Below are 22,206 nucleotides of genomic sequence, written 5' to 3'. Positions count from 1 at the left end.
TTTTCCTGAGTTTAAATTTTCCAGCAGATTTATGTGAGTTATTTCATTTCAGAATTTTTTTTTTCAGACAGAATGAGCTTTGTGGCAGCTTTCTTTCTTGTCAGTGCTGCCTAGAAAGATTCAAGTTTTGTGATTTTAGACGTCTCTTTCATTTCATGCTTCCAAAATTATTGCAGTGATGTTTTTGGAGATACACATTCTGAAAACATTGACATCACTGCTGAACCATAATTTCTAAGTAGCTGTGGCTTCTGACTGATATCTTTATTCACCCCTGAAAAAATGTATTAACTACAGTAATTTATCTCTATGAAAGAAGCTACACCAAAGACATTAGTAAATTAAGTCACAGTCACACTTAAGTCATAAAATAGTAGATCCATTAAATATACCCAAGTCTCTTTATCCTTGACATTCTAATTATTTTCCCTTAAAATTTCTCTACAATGCTACATAGTTCTAAGACTCTGGCACAGTGTTTAGCTGGAAATTTTTACGGAGACAGACAATGCTTAAATATTTACATTCTAACAACCTGAAATTATCCTGGGTTGCTTTCAGGAGCAAGAACTGGCCCTGAAAGGCAGAGCAGGGTAGGAGCAAAAGCAGAGAGTTGGTTGAGGAAATCTCTTTCCAGACTAGGTCCTCAACAGGACCAATATACAGAGGAAGCATAAAAATTTTTTTTTTATTATTCAGAGTTTTCATTTACTACAGAAGCACCCATGTGTTTAATGTGAAGTAGACCAAACATCTACATGATTTACTGTTTTTTTTGTTTTTGTTTTTGTTTTTTTTTAAAGAAGAAAACTGGTCATTTAGATATTCCTTCCTTTAAAGTCTTGTAGCTATCTTACTTTTACAAACTATTTTGATTGGTGGATGTAACTTATTGCTTTAGATTTGGTCGGTCTCACCCTGTTCTCACCTCTCTCTCCATCCTTTGATAAGTCTCCTTTGGATCCCACATATACCCTTCGCCTGGATCAGAACCAGGGCTACCTACCCATAGACCCCCATCCACCTCAAACAAGGCCAGTTCTCATGCTTGAATAGATTCACAAAGTTTGGGTACTTATGGAGTAGTTCTCTGGACACAACAGCTTTACTCTAATACTTCTTCATAGTGAAAACATATTGGTAATGATCAGAGAGTCACTAAGACACAATTTACCTAAGTTGGCTTTTTAGACTTAAATGAGACCTGCCTTTCCACTTATAATTAATACAATTTATGTAAGTTGACTTTTTTGACTTAAATGAAACCTGCCTTTTCACTGATAGACTGATCTGGGCGAGTACTTTGGGATAATGTTTTGTACATGTAAGTGTGTGTATATTCTGTATCATAAGAAGGAACACAATTTTATTCAAACTCCTGGCCTGCCCTAACATGGTCTACGAGTAGAATAAAGTTCTCAGAAACCCAAGACATTATTAATCTTGTCATTTACACAAGGTGATAAGTCCTTTCATTTTTAAGTAGGCCCTTGACAGCTGGCATTTAGTAAGCAGAATAAGAGAAGTCTGCTGTTCACTCTGAATAAAAAGAAATGTGTCGATAAGAGATTATCTAATGCCTGATGTATATTTTGAAGAAATGAGATACAGAAGAATGAGTGCCCCTCAGAGAATACAAAGTCAGAATTCACTTAAGGATTCTGCCAGCTCCCTTGTGGTTAATGAACGGCAACAAGACTCTGCAGTGTTTTCAGTTGGAACAGGCATTGTTCTCGTTTGTGCTTTACCTTATAAAGTTTTAACTGCTTCCAGGACGATCATAGCTGATGTGGCACCCCGCATTCGCTCTCCTTAGGTCCACGTGAATGATTATATCAGACTGCTGTGACACTAGAACAGCATTTTATTGTGAGCTTATTATGGGCTCAATTGTTATTTTGTTTGGATTTTACTATGAAAAAAATCCACTTTCCTGCATCATTCAATTAGTACAATTTGTGCAAAACAGCAAGGTAGATTAGCTATGTATACTGCAAAAATGTAATTTGTTAGCCTCTTTACACTTTTTAAAAATGTTTGTGTCTACTGTCAGGTAATTTGTTAATTTGCTCTTCCTTTACAAGGATATCTGTCCACATTTTGTACGACTTCTTTTGATGTTAAAGTTATTATTGGCTTTGGGCATTTTCTTTGCTTTGCTTTTAAGTCAAGTTCCACTTTTATACCAAAGTTATGCTCTGCTGTTTTAAGATGAATGCCAGCTGGCAATACCCAGAGACTGGCTTTGTGAACAGTGCCTAAGCTGACTTTGGGGGGATGTTGTCTGGCTGATAAGTTACTTCCTTCACCTGAAGATGAAACTCTTTCAAACATAGTTTGCCATTTGATTTTTACATCATAAAACAAACATCACCTCATCCCCTGCCCCTAATGAAGTTTCCTTCATGTAACAATGCCTAGGACACAGCACTGACATAACACTAGGATTTTTGTTAAGATTCACAAACTGCATAAGTTGAAAGAGAGGGTGACCTGAAGTATTAAGTGCACATTTTAAGTAATTAGTGTTTGCATGTATGTATCACCTTTCATTCAGGAAGATCGCAAAGCATCACACCCACAATAGACTGTAGCTATTTCTGGAATGGCATAAAAAAGTCATAAGAATGCTTTACAAGCCATGAAGGAGGAGAATGTTTTGGTCAAGGACACAAGAGAAGCCTCCAGCCAAGTAAAACACCAAAGATGATCTTTTTAGCTTCTTTATAATGTAATGATGGAACTCTTCCCAAAGGTTTGGAAATCATTCCAAATGATCATCAGTTTTTATTCAGTCAGATGAAATGACCACATTAAAGACAGGTGGCTAATGGATATTTTTGGGGGGTCTGTAGAGAGACCCTCAGAGGTTATTTAAGGACACATCATGCAAAGCTTTCAGGCTGGGTACACTGTAAGCTTCGTGTATAATAATGTGTATCTTTATCAATTGCCCTATTTATGCAAACTAGAACTAACAATTCTCTCTCTGTTTTGTTTCATTCAATAAGTTATACTTGGTTTTCTCTTCATGTTACTGACAAAGAGATAAAGATGTGGAGAAGAAAAAATTCCCCCACCAAAGGTATCTTGGTCTCGTGGAGTCATATTTTTCATTTAGGAAGGGATATAGCAAGGTAGCACTTGATCTTTTTCAATTAATATTTTCTTGTCTTTAGACTGTGACCCTGAAGACAAATATGAGATATTTTTTCTTTGGAGAAACTAAGTGTGATTTGCTTTGGCAATGCTTAGCCATGAGAAAGCTTCCATAGTGTTGGACAAATTTATGTTCGGTCATCAATCTCTGCTGAAGACACTTATCTTTACCTCTTATTAATTAGGCTCAGAATGTATAATAGGATCCTTCCTCCAGAGACTCCTATTAAACTTTACATCACTCCTGAATTGGAGTTTCCCACATGACTATGGATAGATCAGGAGTCCAGACTATGTTTCCTATTGCATACATTGTGTCTGTAGACTTGATGCCACCTCTCTGCAGTACCAAGACTGACAGATATGTCCATATGAAATGTTGACTTTGTTCAAACATGCAAACTGCTGCTACCTACCTCCTCTCCTACCGACCCTCCAATTGCTGAACTTCCATTCAGCTTTTCCTAGTCTTCAGACTAGTAAATTGAATGAAGATATAGAAGATAAAGCATTTAGGCCAAATGTTGGGAGCTGGAAGAGGAAGAAATCAACTGTTAACTTCAAAGTGAAAAGACACCAATAGCCAGAAAAGGTTTTCTCTCAGTACAGATTTTGCTGGGAGTACATTTCTCTATTATTTCAATTATTACAACTTCCTGCATAGGTTGAAGGTCATTCATAATTCACACTTCTGTCATTTTTAGACATGCCAAATGCAGTCTATTAAGCATAAATAAAACTTCCAGTGTTTGATCAGGAAAAATAAACGGGGATTCATAACAATAAAGCCTTGTTCATCTTTTTAAAAGTAAATGTGTTTTCCTTCTTTCTTATTTTTCCCCTTGTGTGCAGAATTTTTCTGTCTCAACAATACAAACATAATACTTTAAATCAATCCACAGATAAAGAATCTGACAGATTCTAGATTTTTGTTCTCTGGTATAATAAACAAGACCCACCTGATTACCATTTGTAAGTACTAATGATAGAGGATTTGGTTGAACGCAGTCCTTCAAAGTATAAAACAGAGTTAGACTGAGAGTCTTTTATGGCATATTAACTTTCCTAGCAAAGTGCTTATGAGTGTCTATACTTGCTTTACTGCTGTCCTCTTGGACTTAACCAAATAAAATGAATAATGATATATGATTAATTCTAATTCCAAGTATATATAATATAAATTTTATAAAACATAATATGTAATTACATATAACTTGTATGATATATACTAATAATTATGTGCCATGAAGCATTCGTTCTTATTATATATAATTATATATATAATATGAGATTGCTAATATGCAAATTAAAAAATTTCTCCAAAACATATACTTTGCCATATTTATGTCAAATTATAAGATATGTATTTATAAGTAACACCACATGAAAATGTACAATTTGGAAGTCTAAATTTGCTAAATCAATTTCATATCACCACTGTCTTTTATACTTAACTTAGCCTTGTGAGTATTAACTGAATGGACACTCTCTTTGCATTTGGAAATACTTTCAGGGTTTGATTAAAATAAATTAATTGTAATAATTCTGTTTAGGGTATTTAATTTCTATATGCATGTATAACATTATAATTATGCCTTCAGCTGTGGGTTTTACCAGTGGTAAAACTGAACAATTTTGGATTTCTAGTTTTACTTTTCAACTTCTTGAATAATTTAGAATTTTAAATAAACATTTAGAAATTTCACTAGTGTGCTATTTGAACAAATTTTAAAAATAAAAGAACATGAAATCTGTTACTAAAACATTTACTGTAAAAACTTATCCTTATAAATTGAGGTATCCAGAGATCCAAATACAATATTCGTACTTACAAAGGTATAAATATTGCTTTATAGAAAAATAAAAAGAGCCTAGCAAGATACTGGGAAAATTTAATTTTTTATGTGATAAAATGAAAAAACCATCTCAACTGGCAAAAGTTTCAGGTTCATGGGAGTTAGGTTATGTTCATAACATGTTGTGCTTCTGGATTTTGGTATTAGCTACCAAGTAGAAAGTTTTGGAGGAGTTAACACAGTTTTAAAATATTTATTATGACTTTTTTTAAAAATGGAATTTCCGTATAATTTATTTTCTTAAACTATAAGACCCCATTCTTTTTATCTTTCACCTTATATTGGGAAGAATTGAGTTTTTCCTTTTCATAGAACATTCTGAGAGAGAGAGAGCAAAAATAATACATGAACAACCTTTTTGTATTAATTCAAAATTTTCTAAGTGTTGAAGATTTTTGAGCCTCTCTTTATTTATTGGGGGTATATTCATTCCAAAATTTCAGATCCAGGATATTTTTATTTTGAATTCAGAGAACTTTTTACATAAAACCCCGATAGGAGAGGAGACCCATTATTAACTCTTTTATGGAACTTAACAGACTAATTGACTCCCTTCCATTTTTCTCCAACACAAAAATGAGAGAGTCATATTAGCAGTGTCTCTGCTTCTGGCACATAACACAGATGGCATGTAATTCACTGGACTACAATATAGTCAAGATTTTTGAGAATACACTGACTTTAAAGATATTATAACTGTATTTTTATAAGCATGGTCATACTATATACAAATATATGAGAAAATCTATATAAATCACTTATTTGTTGCATTTTTATTTGCTGAAAGATCTATTTTATAACATAAAAGTATATTTTCTGAAAGGCCTGATTCCTCTAAGATGACATCCCTTCATTTCCCCATTATATTGTTTCAGGGCTACAAATTGTCATTTTGTTTTGGTTTAAATTACTCCTGTCAGTTCTCAAATGCCTGCTGGCATACCATTAATATTATTAGAAAGTAAATTAAATGTATATGTAATTCAAGGATTCAAATTATACTTTTGGGCCGTTGTAATTAGAAGAGGAAAACAATATTGCTTAAGTGTCTCTAAAACCCTAAAGGATGAGAGGTAATGGAGATCAAGTGGTAGAAACACCTTGAGAAAAGGACTAGATTTGTAAGGGTGTGGCAAATGGAACTTCGAGGGACATTCTTATTGCTATATGGGGAAGCATGCCCAGAATCTGCCCTCATTATGTCTGGCGCTTGCCAGTTCTTTTCAAACCTCAGTTTCATGAGCACCATAAAAACTCACTTAAAATTGAAAAGAACACCCTGAAGTTAAAATCCACTCTGCTTTTCTTTGCCTTTCATGGCTTGGAATGTCACCTTTTACCTCCAGTAAATAAAGCCAACATCAACACTCTTCCGTGTCTTTTATTTTTTATTCACTCAATATTCTTCACATGACAATCTGGACACTTAAAGGGAAATTACAGTAGTGATCTATGTCTTGGCAAAGAGAATTGTCTTTATAATATATAGTTACAGTGTATCCATCAATTTCTTTTGTTTCTTAGACTGTTCACATTGGATTGAGTAAATCTAAAATAGAATTAAAAGAGACATGATTAATAGTGGACTACAAAGAAATAACGATACTGTAATAGTCTCTTAAAATGACCTGACATGCATATCTAAGTAGTATTCCCCAATAGAGACAATTGCACTGTTTTACTGTCTTGCAGGTTATTGTCTCTTTAACCTCACTATTTCCGAGAAGCCACCGAAAAGTTCTAATATGTCACAATTCAAATGTCAACATGTTGTTGGAAAGGAAGCTAATAAGTTAAACCTTTGAGAGATGCCAAAAAAAGAGGTGATTCAAACTGTTGAGAGAAGTCCATTGTTTTCTAAGGGGAAATAGAACTCCAGAATGAAACAGGGTACTTATAAGTATTTAACTGGAAGATTTAGGGGAAAAAAGCAAAGTCACACATTATTTTATTATTATTTTAAATCTGGTAATCTTTAAAAAGAACTGTTCTCAGTGTACTTCCAAGGAAAAGAAAATGTGAACGACTAGGGTTAATAGGATACAAACTGCAAATAAACTATTTTTTATAGAAACAGCCCATAACAAGGAATAATTTTCCCAAGATAGTCTGGATTCTATCTGTGGACAAATACGAAGATTCTTAGGTTATATTATAACATATTATAGCAACATTTTATGTTAGCATTGTTTTCTGTAAACCAGCTTCAGGTTTATAGTAGTTCAACTACTATTGAATGAAAAAAATTATTCTATTTTGACAGGAAAGAAGCTAAGCAGAAAATACTCAAGTTATTTTTCAAATTTAGCACAATTTTGTGCTCTGGTCTTGTTATAGAAAAATAAACAATTGTACTTTAGAGCCACCTACTGGAATAAAGAGGCACGTACAAAGTCTTCTTCTTTCCAAAAGATAAACAGATAAATAAAATTAAAGTATGAGCATTTCTGCTGATCTTATAAGACATCAACTTATGCAGCTCTTCTTAGTTTGAAAAATCAAGTGATGTTGCAAAAAACCATAGTTAACAGTACTATCTCCTAAGAATATATTATTAGAATATGATGGTGGTTGTTGTGATGTTGTTTTGGTTTTGTGTGTGTGTGTGTGTGTGTGTGTGTGTGTGTGTGTATGTGTGTTGCTCAGATATTTAGAATCTGGACTTTTTTGGCTTAATAAGATTGATTCTGGGCTGGGCGCAGTGGCTCACTTGTAGTCCTAGGACTTTGGGAGGCCTAGATGGGCAGATTGCTTGAGCCCAGGAGTTCAAGACCAGCCAGAGTAACATGGTGAAATCCCATCTCTACCAAAAAATACAAAAATTAGCTGGGCGTGGTGGTGCACACTGTAGTCCTAGCTACTCAGGCGGCTGAGGTAGTAGGATCACCAGAGCCCAGGGAGGTTGAGGCTGCCATGAGCTGTGATTGTGCCACTGTACCCCAGCATGGGCGACAGAATGAGACCCTGTCTCCAAAAAAAATAAAAAAATAAAAAAAGATTGATTGTGTTTGTGGACATGCTCAGTAGGAAGATTGGAGAAAAGACTCATTGGCAATGTTAAAGAGAGAGAAGAATATATGAGGCAAAGGAATAATTTCCTTCTCAGAGTACTGTAGGGTTTTGCAAAGATACTGTGGTATAATATAATTGGTCTCATTTTCACCAGTTAATCGTAGAACTTCATTCTTTCTTCTAAAACCTCTATCTGATTATGGGATTGTTTAATAAATAACCTTAGAATGAAATGAAAAACTAATGACATTTTTTGGTAGAATGAATAAACATCTAAAAGATTTTCATGCTTAAAAGCCTTTTTAAATGGAAAAAAAAAAAAAAAACAAAACCTGGTGCCTGGACAGGTAAGTTGGACAATGACTTGCCTAAGTCACCAAGCTGCCCAGGGGAAAAGCAGGTGGCTCTTGGAAATTTCAGGTCAGGGTTCTTTCCATACTTGCTCCATTGCTTTTCAATCAGTCATTAACAGATTTATTAAATGCTTCCTCTCCTCAGCACTTTGCTAGAAAGCAAGGGAAATAAGCACCCCTCCACCACCCCAATAAATGCATCAATAAAACATGTAATGCCTACTTTCAAAGAGAGAGAATCAGGAGCTGGGCCTGAGGGCAGGACCTGGGTATGGGAGCACCCTTCTGATTGGTGAGAGAGGGGATTAAGTTTTGAGAAAACAAAATACTCTCCTTTGTTGTCATGATCCTTTATGTCATGCCCTTTCAAACTATTACCTTCCAAACACACCGTTGAGAAGGTGCTACTTTTGCAAACTTGCTTAAGTGGGGAAGGGGCAAGGTAAGCTAGGCTACTGCTGGAGAATTCCAGGCAGAATTAAACTCTGTGAGTATGTGTGGTTTCCTAGGGTGTTTTGAGGATTCAGAGAAGGGAAAGTTCTTCGTTAAATATTACACAGGATATATGTGACGCAGCTAGCCTTGCATTAAGAAAATTTTATTTGTGAAGTAGGATTTGGAAAAGATTTGTGAACTGGCTTGAGAGTCACAGCTGTCCATTTGTCACCAGAGGGCTCGTTTTCAGTATATAAAACAGGAAATCACACTTCTTTTGATAAAATATAAAAAGAAAAAGATGTTCATTAAGCTGATGCAAAATGTACAGGTATCTTAGTGTATATCTTGACCTTTGTTAATATATATACATCTCTCTCTTTCCTGATTCCATCCCCCTTTATTTTCTCTTTAAAGATATTCTACAGAGTAGTTGCAGACATTGCGCCGGGAGAGGAGCTTCTGCTGTTCATGAAGAGCGAAGACTATCCCCATGAAACTATGGCGCCGGATATCCACGGTTGGTACCACTCAGGCCACTCTCCTTATCACCTTATCATTGCAACTATAAAGTAGCATCGAAAGCGTCCATTGTTCTTGGTGTTTGTTACTTTCCCTGGCTTTTCAATGTCAGTTTTAACAAGTTCCTTCTCTTGAAGCAGCTATTTTCTTGGTTTGACATCTGGTCACTATTACAGTGAAGCTGAAGTAAGCAGAGGTCTTCCTTAAAGTGGAGGTCAAAGGAATTTTGAGTATTTGCGCAGAACCTCACCTAGCTATGCCTTTTGTCAATGCATTAGTCTATGGTGAGGATCCTTTCACTGTGTAGGGGGCCTTTCAGAGGCTTGATTTTGAGCTTTCCTAAATCAAGGGAATGTTTCTGTCATCTAATGTTCTATTACTGGGAAAAGTTTCTACTGCAGGAAAATCTTAGCCAATATGACCATATGGGAGGGGTGTCAGGGAAGAGGCCTTGGGGAAAATGTACAGATGAAGAAATTTTAGAGGCAGAGGAATTTTTTTTTTTTTTTTTTTTTGAGACAGAGTCTCGCTCTGTTGCCCAGGCTGGAGTGCAGTGGCCGGATCTCAGCTCACTGCAAGCTCCTCCTCCCAGGTTTACGCCATTCTCCTGCATCAGCATCCCGAGTAGCTGGGACTACAGGTGCCCGCCACCGAGGCAGAGGAATTTTTATTTGCCAGAGGCATATTCTAAATAAAAAGATAATAAAAAATAATGATCATCAGTAGTGATGCATGTTTAGGTCAGATAAAGATAAAATTTTGCTTATATTGATTTGTATCATTGAGATGGAAATTTAACATATATTTTTCTTCTTCCTCTTTCTGTCTCCTAGTATAATGTGATTTGGTTCAACATAATCTAGTGGCATCTTTAGAATATTTTGTAGTTGGAAGGTCCCATAGAATCAGGGATCACCACCCTCCATCCCTTTAGCATCCCAGATGGGAAAATCTAAGCTTTTGCTTTTATATCTCCAGGAAGCTGCCACTCTTGGCGGGTTCTCTTTACTTGAACATTTTTTTCCTTTGGACTGCATTCTGCCTCTTTGTAGGTTATACAAGAGTAGTGGTATTTGCAGGGTGACGGGGAGGGCTGGCGGGGGTAGTGGGGCGGGGGGGAGGGGGGCACGCTTTTGGTGCTCATTTTCCTCTTAGCAACTCTGACATGCAAATAGCTTTAGAAACCTAGAGTTCCCAATTAGCCTGGTAGAGTTTGAGCCTGAAGGGGGTGGCTGGCCCAATGGGAAAGGGCTTTTTGGCAGCAAGGAGTTCTTAGATGATAAAGAACTGCAATCTGGGCTTTCTCTGGTGCAATGAATATTTCATCTGTAAATGTTAGACCTAAAAAAGGTTTTCAAACAGTTGTTTTTTTAAATATTAATGATTAGGTTAATACTCCAAAAGTTCTAAATAGAAGCGACTATTCTTTTAGGGCTGCCATTCATAAATTATTTTCCTTTACAACACTCTTGAACCCATCAGTTGCTTCTTGTTTTCAATGTATCATGTTTATATCCATACATACACTACATATGTTTCATATATTTCTTATAATATTTAAATGATGATTTGTATTTTATACTTCTAGGATTCAACTCTTCCTAGGAAAGAAAATAAAACACATGCATTGCACACCTACTGTATGATAGATATTATATATTCTCTCTATATTGTCTCATTTACTCTTTTATGCATAGAACCTGTGGGAAAGAAATTATATCCATTTTACATATAGGGAAACTGAGCTAATTAGGCTAAGTGAATTGTCCAAGAATGCATGGCTAGTAAGTGGTGGAGTCAGGATTCAACCCAAGATCGTTGCTGTCTCTGATACCTAGGCTTTTTCCATGCATTATGTAGCCTGGAGATTCTGTTTGTGTTCAGACTCTTGGCTGAGGTCCTAAATATAGATCTTAAACATATGAATAGTATTACAAACTCTAGGAAATGTTTCTATTAACTAGCTAATGTCATTGAGAATCCTGTCTTTAGAGCCAAGTTGAGTTTTTTTAGAACACCTCCCTCTCTGGACCCTCTAAATCCAAAGACAAACTGTTGAATCTTAAAACACCTCTCTCTCTCGACCCTCTAAATCCAAAGAGAAACTGTTGAATCCACATGGTAATTTCTTTACCTCTCTGTTACCACTGTTACTGGTTTAGTTTAAACTAAACCAGCATCTTATGTGGATTTCGGCAGCAGTGTCTCAATTGGTCTCTCTGCTTGACTTCTCTTGCTGCAACTGGGGAAAATTCTTCTAAAAACCAAGTCTGAATATATCCCTGCTTTCCGACTTTCAGTGGCTGTTTTCCTTCTTAGCATAGATTTACAAAGCCCCTGGTGAGCTGCACCCCCTCCAACTTCATTTTGCACTCCTCCCTTTTGTGTGCTCCGTGAACCTACCATACCTCACTACAGCCCTACCTTTCTGTGGATGTGCCATCTTTTTTGCCTCCATCACTGGTCTGTTCATGCTGTTCCCATTACCTGAAATGTGCCCCCTCCTTCCACTTCACCTGGCTGATTCTTACTCATTACAGAACCTTTTCTGAACCTCCTTTCCCCAGATTTGATGGATTAGTCCTATTTCTCTAGGCTCCTTTAAGCCCTATGCTTTCATCTGCCATAAAATATATCACAGTCTCTTTGTTCATATGTATATCCCCTTAAATTTCTTATATATTCATTCCCTAGAAAAATGCCTAACATTTGGTAGGTGACTAAAGTATTCCCCCAAAAACGTTCAATGAACAATTGAAAAGTAACATCTTCCTTGGCCATAGGTCTATAATAGAGGGATTATGTGTCATATTGTTTGTCGTGGGTATTTTTTATCAGTGTGAGCTGTTTTCAAGACTTCTGTGATTGTACCTGTGTGATCTGTGCAGAGTGTGGCTTTATGAGTGGGCTGAAAGCTATTCAAAAGACAAAAATAGAAACAATACCATCACTACCTGACATTTTATAACCTTGTTGTCTCTACACCCCACTACTACCATTTATTTATCTTATTAATTTAAAGTGGAAATTAATGATATGTTTGCTATTTAACAAAGCTATGCCAATTTGCACTGACCCTGGGGTAACATAAATTAGCCTAGAAGGGTACTAAAAACATCCTGTGTCCCATTTTTAGTGATGATGAATGTTAAACCATTTCCAAGTTTGCTGACATTAACCAGGCTTAAGCATGGGTCAGATACAGACTCTGTGTCCCATGTTCTTTCCAGATAACCTGGCACTGGCATAATAAGAAGTGTATGAAATAGAAATGGTTTCAAAACCTTACACAACCACATAGCTCTATACTCCCTGACTGTTTACATTTAACTTCTATGAACCTGAAATCCTCATCTGAAAACTAGGATAAAAATCTGACCTATAATTCCTCATTATCAGGTTTTAAGGAATGTCAGTAATCCACATACAGGGTTGAGAAAATATATGACGCTCAGTAAGTCGTATTTATTATTTTTAGTATTCTCTGAACCTGAAAAGGTTTAGTCATAAAGTTTTACTGATCAGGAGGATATACTCTAGTCACAGCCATTGCTTATGTTATTGTTCCAGTCTCTCTTCTGGGTTCTTTACATATGATATTTCTAATCCACATTAAAATTGACATGATAGAAATGACAATCAAATAATACCTCTTACATCTCATAAAATTTGGTAAGATTGGCTCGTTTGTGATGGCAACTCCTGACCACCCAATTCTAGTAACACCTGAATTGTTTTCACAGAAGAACGGCAATATCGCTGTGAAGACTGTGACCAGCTCTTTGAATCTAAGGCTGACCTAGCAGATCACCAAAAGTTTCCGTGCAGTACTCCTCACTCAGCATTTTCAATGGTTGAAGAGGACTTTCAGCAAAAACTCGAAAGTGAGAATGATCTCCAAGAGATACACACGATCCAGGAGTGTAAGGAATGTGACCAAGTTTTTCCTGATTTGCAAAGGTTAGAAATGGCATGTTGTACCTCAAAACTTGTGTATTTATTCTGCAATGTTATGCTGAATTTTGAGGCTTTGTGCAGATGGAAAATTTGGAACTCCAAAGAGCTGGACAAATGCACTCGTGACATGTTCAGAAATCATATTTGCCTGGATATTCTCATCTGTCAAATATTTACAGTGAAATCGGAATTAGTTATTTTGATGTCACATGAAAAATAATGTTATATTATTATTAAATAGTGTTATTAAAAACTGAAGGCTTAACTTTATAGTAAATTACGATTTAGAGTAAGTATAAAGAGTGCTGGAACAAATTAAAGTAATCATATGTCAAGAAACAATAAAGCTGCCCCTAGAAACATTCAGACAGTTTTTGAAAGGACTAGATCTGGCATTCACTTAATGACAGGTAAATGATCTTTCGATAGAGCAGTAATTCATAGATTTAATTTCAACAATTTATCTAAATTGCATATATATAAAAGAATAAGAGAAACTTGTTTGATTTCCCAAAGTGTTGAATTTCCTAAAAGGTAAAAGAGAAACACAATTATGTAAATGAGGTAATTCTTTAACACTTATTTTTAACACAATGAAAATCATATTTCAGTGACATATTAACTTGTTATAGCCTTTTGAATTTTATTCTATAACTTTTTAAAATTGCTGATAACAACACTAGAACCTACTTTTTGAAAAGTATATACTAATTGTACTACAGAATGGTCTTTAAGATCAGAACAGTTTAGAACAGTTAATGGATCTTTTTGTTTGTTTCTACCTAATGATTTTTGCCTTGGTCCACAAATAATTTTAATAATTGTATTCATTTACTTTGCTTTTAAATCTAGAAATTGTCCTTGAAACCTGTAATCAGAATTTTAAATGCACATCACATTATATTTAAATGGGAATGGTAGTATATCAAATGGCCTTACTCAAGAATGGGAATTACTCAGACTTTGTCTTTGACAGTTTACCCTTTTGATTCCTTTCCTTCTTTCCTGAATCCTTTTATTCCTCTCATTTTCACCTCACGTGTTGCCCTACATCCTCTTCTCTTGGTTATACCTCTTTTAGGAAAGGATTTCATCTAGTAGTTGTTCACTTTAAGGCATAAATGACTAAAAGGCATTAAGCATAATCCTTTCTGTTGAGAAGATTGAATAGAAAGAATAAATATCTAGCTTTGAAAATTTAGGACTAATTTAGTTATTAGAGAGTAAACATTTTATGGAATAAGAGGGCTTTCCCAGAACCTTTTAAACTCACTTCTGCCACTTCATATAAATCTTCATAGAGAATAAATCAATTATATATGTTTAGCAAAGTGTGGATTTGTAATAAAAAAAAAGCATGTCCCCTTAATATAATTGTGCCCAAATTAAAAAAAAATGGAGCTGATAAACACAAATGAGTAGGAAAATATTTTATTCTGTAAAGTAATATCTCTGGTGTCAGAAATAAAGTTGATTTCCTTCAGCTGTATTGTAAAAAATAATGAATGGCATTATAAAGCAAAAATTGACAAACTAAACACTAAAATGTATTTCTTACTTCCTACTAAGAGTATACGGCAATACTTCTTGGGTGGAGAAAGCCTCTTAATCTGCCTTGCTGTAAGATTAAGCCTGAGTCAACTCTATCTAATGCTGAAACCAACTGTTAGTTTAGTTAATTCAGTCAAACATTTAGTAGAAAACAATAAGGAAATCTAATTATCTGGCATTGCGTGAATTCTCAACATTTATATTTTGGCAGCCCAGCCATATGGATAAAGCACGTCACTATGCAATTGGATACTAATCATCCAACTGGTATTTTTGGTTATAAATTATATAATCTAGCCACATTCAGAACCTTTATTTTCTGAATATTTTTTACTTTATTGAATGCTGCGTTGTCACTTTATACTTTAAATGATGAAAATTACTTTCTGGTCATGATCTATTCTTCTGCTGTCTATCCTGTATGTAAAATCTTGAGAAAAGAATGCAAACAAAAAAATAGGAGCAAGAAAGAAACAAAGGATGATGTGCAAAAGATGAAAAGAGCTGAAAAGAACTCAAAAGGCTCATCAAGGCTCTATAGATTGAGATAAAATTCCATGAAAAGCAGAGAAGTCTCACTGACTGGATTGCTTCTATGTTTATGAAAGGAATGCACATTTACTTTTGTGAAAGTGACTTGCTTTTTTTGTGCTTTTTATTACTGATTAGCTGGAAGCTAATAATACTATGGGACAACATGGAGTTTCTGCTCGATTAGGAGAAGCAAAGAAGGGAAAATTCCTTTTGCTTTGTTATCTTTTTACCCCTACATGCCATATACTTACAATATACTCTTAAAATTAAGCCATATCCTTGAAATTAGGGGGAGGAATAAAACTCAACATATAGGCCAATCTTTTGCCACTAGATTTCAGGGTTTATGATTTGATATATAGTGTAGTGGCATATATATCATACAATGGCTTGCCTTTATGGGTTGCTGGGGACGGACAGTGAGAACTGCAATCTGTGCAGTGATTTTGGAGGATGTCCCTGACTCATTTCAATGTTAACGACAGTTGTTGGTATCTCTGTCTTAACTCTTTTATTAACATTCCACTCTGTAACAAACAGAGGATTACATATTGTAGATAAAGGTAGGGGCTTTCTTATGACTCCACATACCTGTACTCTCCTAGTACCTGTTGTTCACAGAGATACCACCACCTGTGCTCGGAATAGCATTTCCAACTCAATTGATTCATGGGGCAGGAAAAATGAGTTCTTGTGCCAGTATGAATAGAGTTGTGGGGAGGAAGCTGAGAAAGAGAAAACGTATAGGAAATGCATTTCTAATTTACCAAGATATGAGAATGGGCACCATTTTCTTACATATACTCCCGCTCACACAGTCTGTATGACCACTGGATAATTTATTCTAGGTGCGCAAAGGTCTTAATTGGTACTGATAGTTATAGTATTCATCCCACAAAGAAATAAAAGAAAATAAAAGAATGCTTTCCTGGTTGGTACTTTTTCTTTTCTAAATAACTTTTTTATTGTGGAGCACTTAAAATATACACAAAACTAGAGAGGGGATAGTATTTTTTAAATCCCATATGTTAAGCTTTAATAATTATCACATGAAGTCAATCTTGTCACTATACCTGCTTTAAATTATTTGAAACAAATCCTGGACATTATATCGTCTTATTCAAAAATAGTTTAGTATGTATCTATAGAAAGTAAGGACTCCTTAAAAACATAAGTTCAATACCACATTAAAAATAATTTCTTGCCAGGCGCGGTGGCTCACGCCTGTAATCCCAGCACTTTGGGAGGCCGAGGCGGGTGAATCACAAGGTCAGGAGATCGAGACCATGGTGAAACCTCGTCTCTACTAAAAATACAAAAAAAAAAAAAAAAAATTAGCCGGGCGCGGTGGCGGGCGCCTGTAGTCCCAGCTACTCAGGAGGCTGAGGCAGGAGAATGGCGTGATCCCGGGAGGCGGAGCTTGCAGTGAGCAGAGATCGTGCTACTGCACTCCAGCCTGGGGAACAGAGCGAGATATACAAATTTTAGAAAATGGAGGCAAACATTTGAGAAGATAAAACATTTTAAACTTTAAAACAGAGAAACTATGCTTGTGAGAAACTTCTAATCATGTTTTTCTTTTAGGGGGCTTAAATACTGCACCCACTTAAAATATTACACACTTTTTCCCCCCAGTTCTTAGGTTTTGTATATTATGTGTGTATACATAGATATATATGTGTGTGTATACACATACACACACACACACACACACATCCATGCATCATTCCATCCATCCATCCATCCATCCATCCATCCATCCATCCATCCGTCCATCCTAGGTTCACTAGAGATTATATACATTAGACAGAATACTTGCCTATGTATTATTAAGCATTTTCTGTTTGAGTGTTTATGTTTCAATTAAGTGAGTATTAGCAATACGTGTTGCTGTTAGAATTGTGTAGTGAATCCAAAACTGGACAAATAGCTTGTTGTTTATCATGCTCTTAAATCGGCAGATAATCCCTGCCAGCTGTATCAGATTTATTTTCTAACAACAAGAGCACATCTTCATATTGGTGACACAGTCCAGGAGACACAGTCCAGGAAACATAAAATGCACTTTCGTCTGTCACAAGCCTGTTTCTGCTCTTTCCTCCTTCTCAGTTCAACTCCTTTTCCTTCTTATTTCTTTAATTGTCAGTTGAATTAGCAATAAAATGATGTTCTGTTTATGAATGCATCCTTTGTCTTTTAAAATCTGTTGTTCTCTTAACAGCCTGGAGAAACACATGCTGTCACATACTGAAGAGAGGGAATACAAGTGTGATCAGTGTCCCAAGGCATTTAACTGGAAGTCCAATTTAATTCGCCACCAGATGTCACATGACAGTGGAAAGCACTATGAATGTGAAAACTGTGCCAAGGTACAGTGAATTTGTAGGCTACTTGGCCTCTCTCTGTCATCCTGCTCTCTCTTAATCCATCACTTGCTACGATATATAAAAACAAGCCTTCAGAGGGGAAACTATAAATATCTTGAGAAAAGTACACTGAGTGTTGTATGCGAAAAGGCATTAGTAGAGTGTATAAAAACACTTAGTGGGTATCCTTTTATTTTTGTAAGGGAAGAAGTGAGGCTTAATGGTGAGTTCCAGAACTAGGTGTCAGACAGCCTTGGTAAATTCCTGGTTCCGCTACTGATTTGCCAGCGTGGAGTTGTTTTATGGCCTTGTGGAGAATGAAAATTTTATCCAATTCATGTTACTGATTGCTTTTAATAGCAATTTGTGAGGAAGTCACATAAAATTTCTGAATGCCTATTCAGAAAGAATGGGTGACTCTTACATTTGCAGATTTTTCCAACCAAGGGCTCACCGTAAATTATGACTTGGTTCTAATTAAAATGTGTAGAGCCTCTGTCAGTGCTGAACAACATAAGGATGATATGGAAGTACTCAACTTAGACCATAACTGTGAACTATGGTAAAAGTAATTCACTTCTTTTAATTTCATGTTTCTTAATTAACTCAAAGATGTCCTGGTGTCATTAAAGTTGCTTTCTATTTCCAAAACACATTTCCTAGCATTTTAATAGCTTTTTTTTTATGCCAATGGAAATTTCTGTACCCCACCAGGTTACTGGGTAATCATTCTCCTGTGATTACCTTGTTCTGTGCACATTAAAATTTCGTATGTTTTTTCCTCATAAAAAATTAAAGACATTTGAAATTTCTTTAGGGATGTTTTGCTCTCAGATGTGTTGAGTGGCTTTTTTATTTTTGTTTTTAGTACAATGTCTAAAGGAATGGTTTTAGCTTGCTGGTAAGTCACTGAAAGAGTGTTAGAATTTAACACCTTAGGGAAGCTCTTTAAAGAGATTTAAGGTATGTTAGTCAAAATCCTCCAAATTTTTGTACACAATGTGTCTTTACTTAAAGGGTGAAAAAAGCACGCAAGTTTTAATAATGGCATAACCAGCATTTTATTGCTTAACTCAAGTCACTCTAAGTGGTATCAAAAAGGGTCTTGAATAAGGCCTAATGGCGCCATTCATTATTTGCTCAACTGATACCAGTGGATACACCATGCTAAGGATATAGAGCAGAATAATTTACAGTTCCTACCCTAGAGGAGAGTACATTTTGGAAATTGGAGGAGAGTACACTTTTGGTCTTTGGGGTAAAGAAAAACAAAACAAATAAGCAAAGTTTCTTCTTGAGTCATCCCGGGTCTTCTTTATTGTGCCCTTGAGTTAAGTTTCTTGATTAATCAGTACTCATTTCCTAGCAGGTTTTCACGGACCCTAGCAACCTTCAGCGGCACATTCGCTCTCAGCATGTCGGTGCCCGGGCCCATGCATGCCCGGAGTGTGGCAAAACGTTTGCCACTTCGTCGGGCCTCAAACAACACAAGCACATCCACAGCAGTGTGAAGCCCTTTATCTGTAAGTTTTCAACACTCCAGCCCTCCTTCCCACATCTGTCTCTCCTCCAAAAGGCACTGTGACCAGGAGAGTGACTGCACATGGCCTTTAGAGGGTCACTGTGTTAGCTATTTATGGTCCAATACAGTAGGGCTATTTATGATTACAAGTAAATCTTTTATAATCAGATCCATGGTATTTTGTCCTTGATTCCTGGGGTGTTTTCTTTTAGAAGAAATCAATAACAGGTAGAGGAAAGAAAAGTCATTAGATAATCAAAGGGAAATCTCTCAGGTTGTAGGATTTAATCAGGACAATCAGATTTGTCTCATATCGTAAATGTTCATGGCTTTGTAAAGCAGCAAATAGCAGACATCACTAAATAAGATGAAGTGATTAAAAACCTGTTCTGGAACAGAAAGAGCTGGAAGAACCCCACCTGGGAAGTGGGCTTATGGCTCTGTGTGCATGTATGTGAGTATATGTGTGTGGAGAGAGCAAGGGGGATGAAATGCTTTTTAATCTACCCATTGTTGCCGATCACAGGCTGTCGGACCTGTAGTTCTCTGTTACTTGAAGAAAAGCAGAACATTTTCACTTAGATGCTGGACATGCTGTTTCTCCTACCCACTGCACCAAAGCAAGTTTATAGGCAATGTGCTTTTAGGGGACATCTGATCTGACCACCTACTTAGAACATCCCTGTACAGAGCACTGTAGTAACATCCTTCAGATACAATAAAACTCAGCTCTCATTTGCTTTTTCTTCTGTCCACCCACTCCTATTCTCTGTATTGTGCTCAAACATTTTTTAAGTAAAATCAGTTGTTCTTAGTCTACCTGGGCAAAAATTCTGGGCTGCTTTGATTCCATGGCTTGGCTGAACATATAAATACAATGACTTATTGAGTTGTGCTACAAAATTCAAGACTGATTTTGGACCCAGATACACATAGAATTGGTAGAAGCATACTCAGCACTTGGCAAGACCTCTGACTTTGGTTTGTAAAAGGTATATGAGACACTACTACAGGACCTGATGGAAAAAACTAATTTTCAGTGCCAACATGGAGATGCCAGAGACTAACTCTGCTTTGCCTTGACACAGCCTTCTTTTGTGTGTCCAAGCACCAAAAGAGCTTTTCTTTCCTTTTCCAGCTTACACTAGAGTCCTGTTTTGCTCATATGTTCTTCTGTTCCCCGGGTGAAGAGGACTAGCAGATAAACAAAAGGGTGCTCTCGTCTCCCTTGGGGAAGCTCTGTTGAAGGTCACGGGAAATAAAGCATTCAATAGAAATTTTAGACTTCTTGTCTCAAAAAGGCATTCCTGACTCTTAAGTCTTAATGCCCTGAAAATGTACTTGGAAGTACTACAGGCATACGATATTAAATAGTTCATTTATTTCTGATTCCTCAGAAATAAATTTTGGTAAGTTTTATTATGTTTTGATGTGAAAAAAACTAGAATAAACCACAAAGAATTCTGATCACTCATTTAATGCTTTCTCTATTATTTAAAATAAAAGTCAGAAAATATAGACTTCTACTCTCGAAGATTCTGGGATCTGGAATTTTAATTGTGTTGAAGACAAGTGTTTCACTTTAAAGTGTCACAGGGTGTCCCTTTCCAATCAGATTGCATAAAGTATTTCCCTTGAATGATTTTCGGTAATTATTGGTAAATTTAAATAGCAGATGGCATTTTTTAAAATTTAAAATCTTACAGAGAACCATGGAGTAATTATGAATAATAGCCATGTAATTTCAGAACAAAAGAGTTTAAAGATCAGGAAATGGTGCGGAGACTTGAGTGGAGGAGGTTCACCTAGGGCTGATATCTGTTTCTCACCAGAAGGCCACACACCACGATTTACCCCCACTGGTGTGTTTATGGCAACTGTCTCTTATTACAGTGTGCTGCCACGCTTGAGCCCAAAGTTACCAGTGCTAAGGTAATTACTCACTGCCTTTACAGAAACCTCCAGCTTTCCCAAATAGAAACCACATGCTCTAATAGGCTGAATATATTCAAAATGCCTCTTAATTTGTTTAATAAGTAGAAAAATGCAATGTTAACTGCTGGCTAATTCCTTATTACTGAGAAAATTACAGTAGAGTACAGACTTCAACATCAATTGAACCAGTTTACCTGGAGGCCTGGTAGTTTGTAGTATGCCAGGCCCGTCCTTCAAGTGCTGAAAACAAAGCCTCTGCCTAAGAAAACATCCCAGATTCAATGTTCTTGAGCCCAGACACAGACACCACTCAGCCATGTAACAAAGGGTGCCACCAGAAAAGTCAGCTGAACTTCTGTTACTCCAATAGAGAGAAGCTCTTGATTTTTTTAAAGCCATCTGATTGTAAGAAAGAAGTGTAGAGAGCAACATTTCCTTGCCAATAAATGACAAGCCTTTGAAAAACTTATGTCTTGGTTGAATACTCATCAAGACATTTTTCCAATGCCTTTTAAGAGGTGTTGCTTTCGTACTTTTTTATAATTCCAATAATAAAATGTTGTTATTGCTTGTAGCTGAATTATTCTAATATATCTAGTGAGTGTCAGATGTTTCTACCTTCTCCATGATATGATTTTAATTAGTGTATCAAACAATTTAAGTTAGATGTCTATTTATGGTGTGTGGTTAAATCATGTATACTTTTAAAGCCGACTCTGGTCAATATATTCTGGTAAAATAATTTGAAAAGATGTCACCCACATCTTCTAATCCCATTAAAATGCATGTTATAGCCTCTATAATGTGATTCATCCCACAATTGAAGGCACCTTTAATATTACCAAACGCGTTGATATATGCAACAATACAGTTTAACATTTAGTAGTAAAAGAAAGAGATATACCCTCACTTTAGTACTTCTTGTTTGGATGTATGTGGGATAATCCAAGTTCTGGGTGAGTTTTGCTTGACTGAAAGTTTATAAAATCTCCTTGGCATGGGTT

The 22,206-nt window shown here is 36.1% G+C and overlaps 1 protein-coding gene across 28 annotated transcripts in view; it reads left to right on the top strand.

The window, feature by feature from the left end:
* The window catches only part of MECOM (MDS1 and EVI1 complex locus), a 594,123-nt gene that overhangs the window by 537,757 nt on the left and 34,160 nt on the right, over positions 1-22,206 (top strand). For 15 of the 28 annotated variants that reach the window (XM_001093583.5, XM_015131663.3, XM_015131662.3 and 12 more), the window contains 4 exons: positions 9,233-9,335; positions 13,081-13,297; positions 17,601-17,748; positions 19,115-19,268. In XM_001093583.5, the coding sequence (XP_001093583.4) occupies positions 9,233-9,335; positions 13,081-13,297; positions 17,601-17,748; positions 19,115-19,268 (622 nt within the window). Of the gene's footprint in view, positions 1-9,232; positions 9,336-13,080; positions 13,298-17,600; positions 17,749-19,111; positions 19,269-22,206 lie in introns of all 28 variants that reach the window. The other 13 variants (XM_077991650.1, XM_015131660.3, XM_015131655.3 and 10 more) reach the window with 1 other exon arrangement.

This window comes from Macaca mulatta, chromosome 2, assembly GCF_049350105.2.
Source record: "Macaca mulatta isolate MMU2019108-1 chromosome 2, T2T-MMU8v2.0, whole genome shotgun sequence".
Classification (NCBI taxonomy): Eukaryota; Metazoa; Chordata; class Mammalia; order Primates; family Cercopithecidae; genus Macaca; species Macaca mulatta.
Note: the sequence above shows the minus strand (reverse complement) of the source record. Positions and strands in the feature narration are given on the sequence as shown.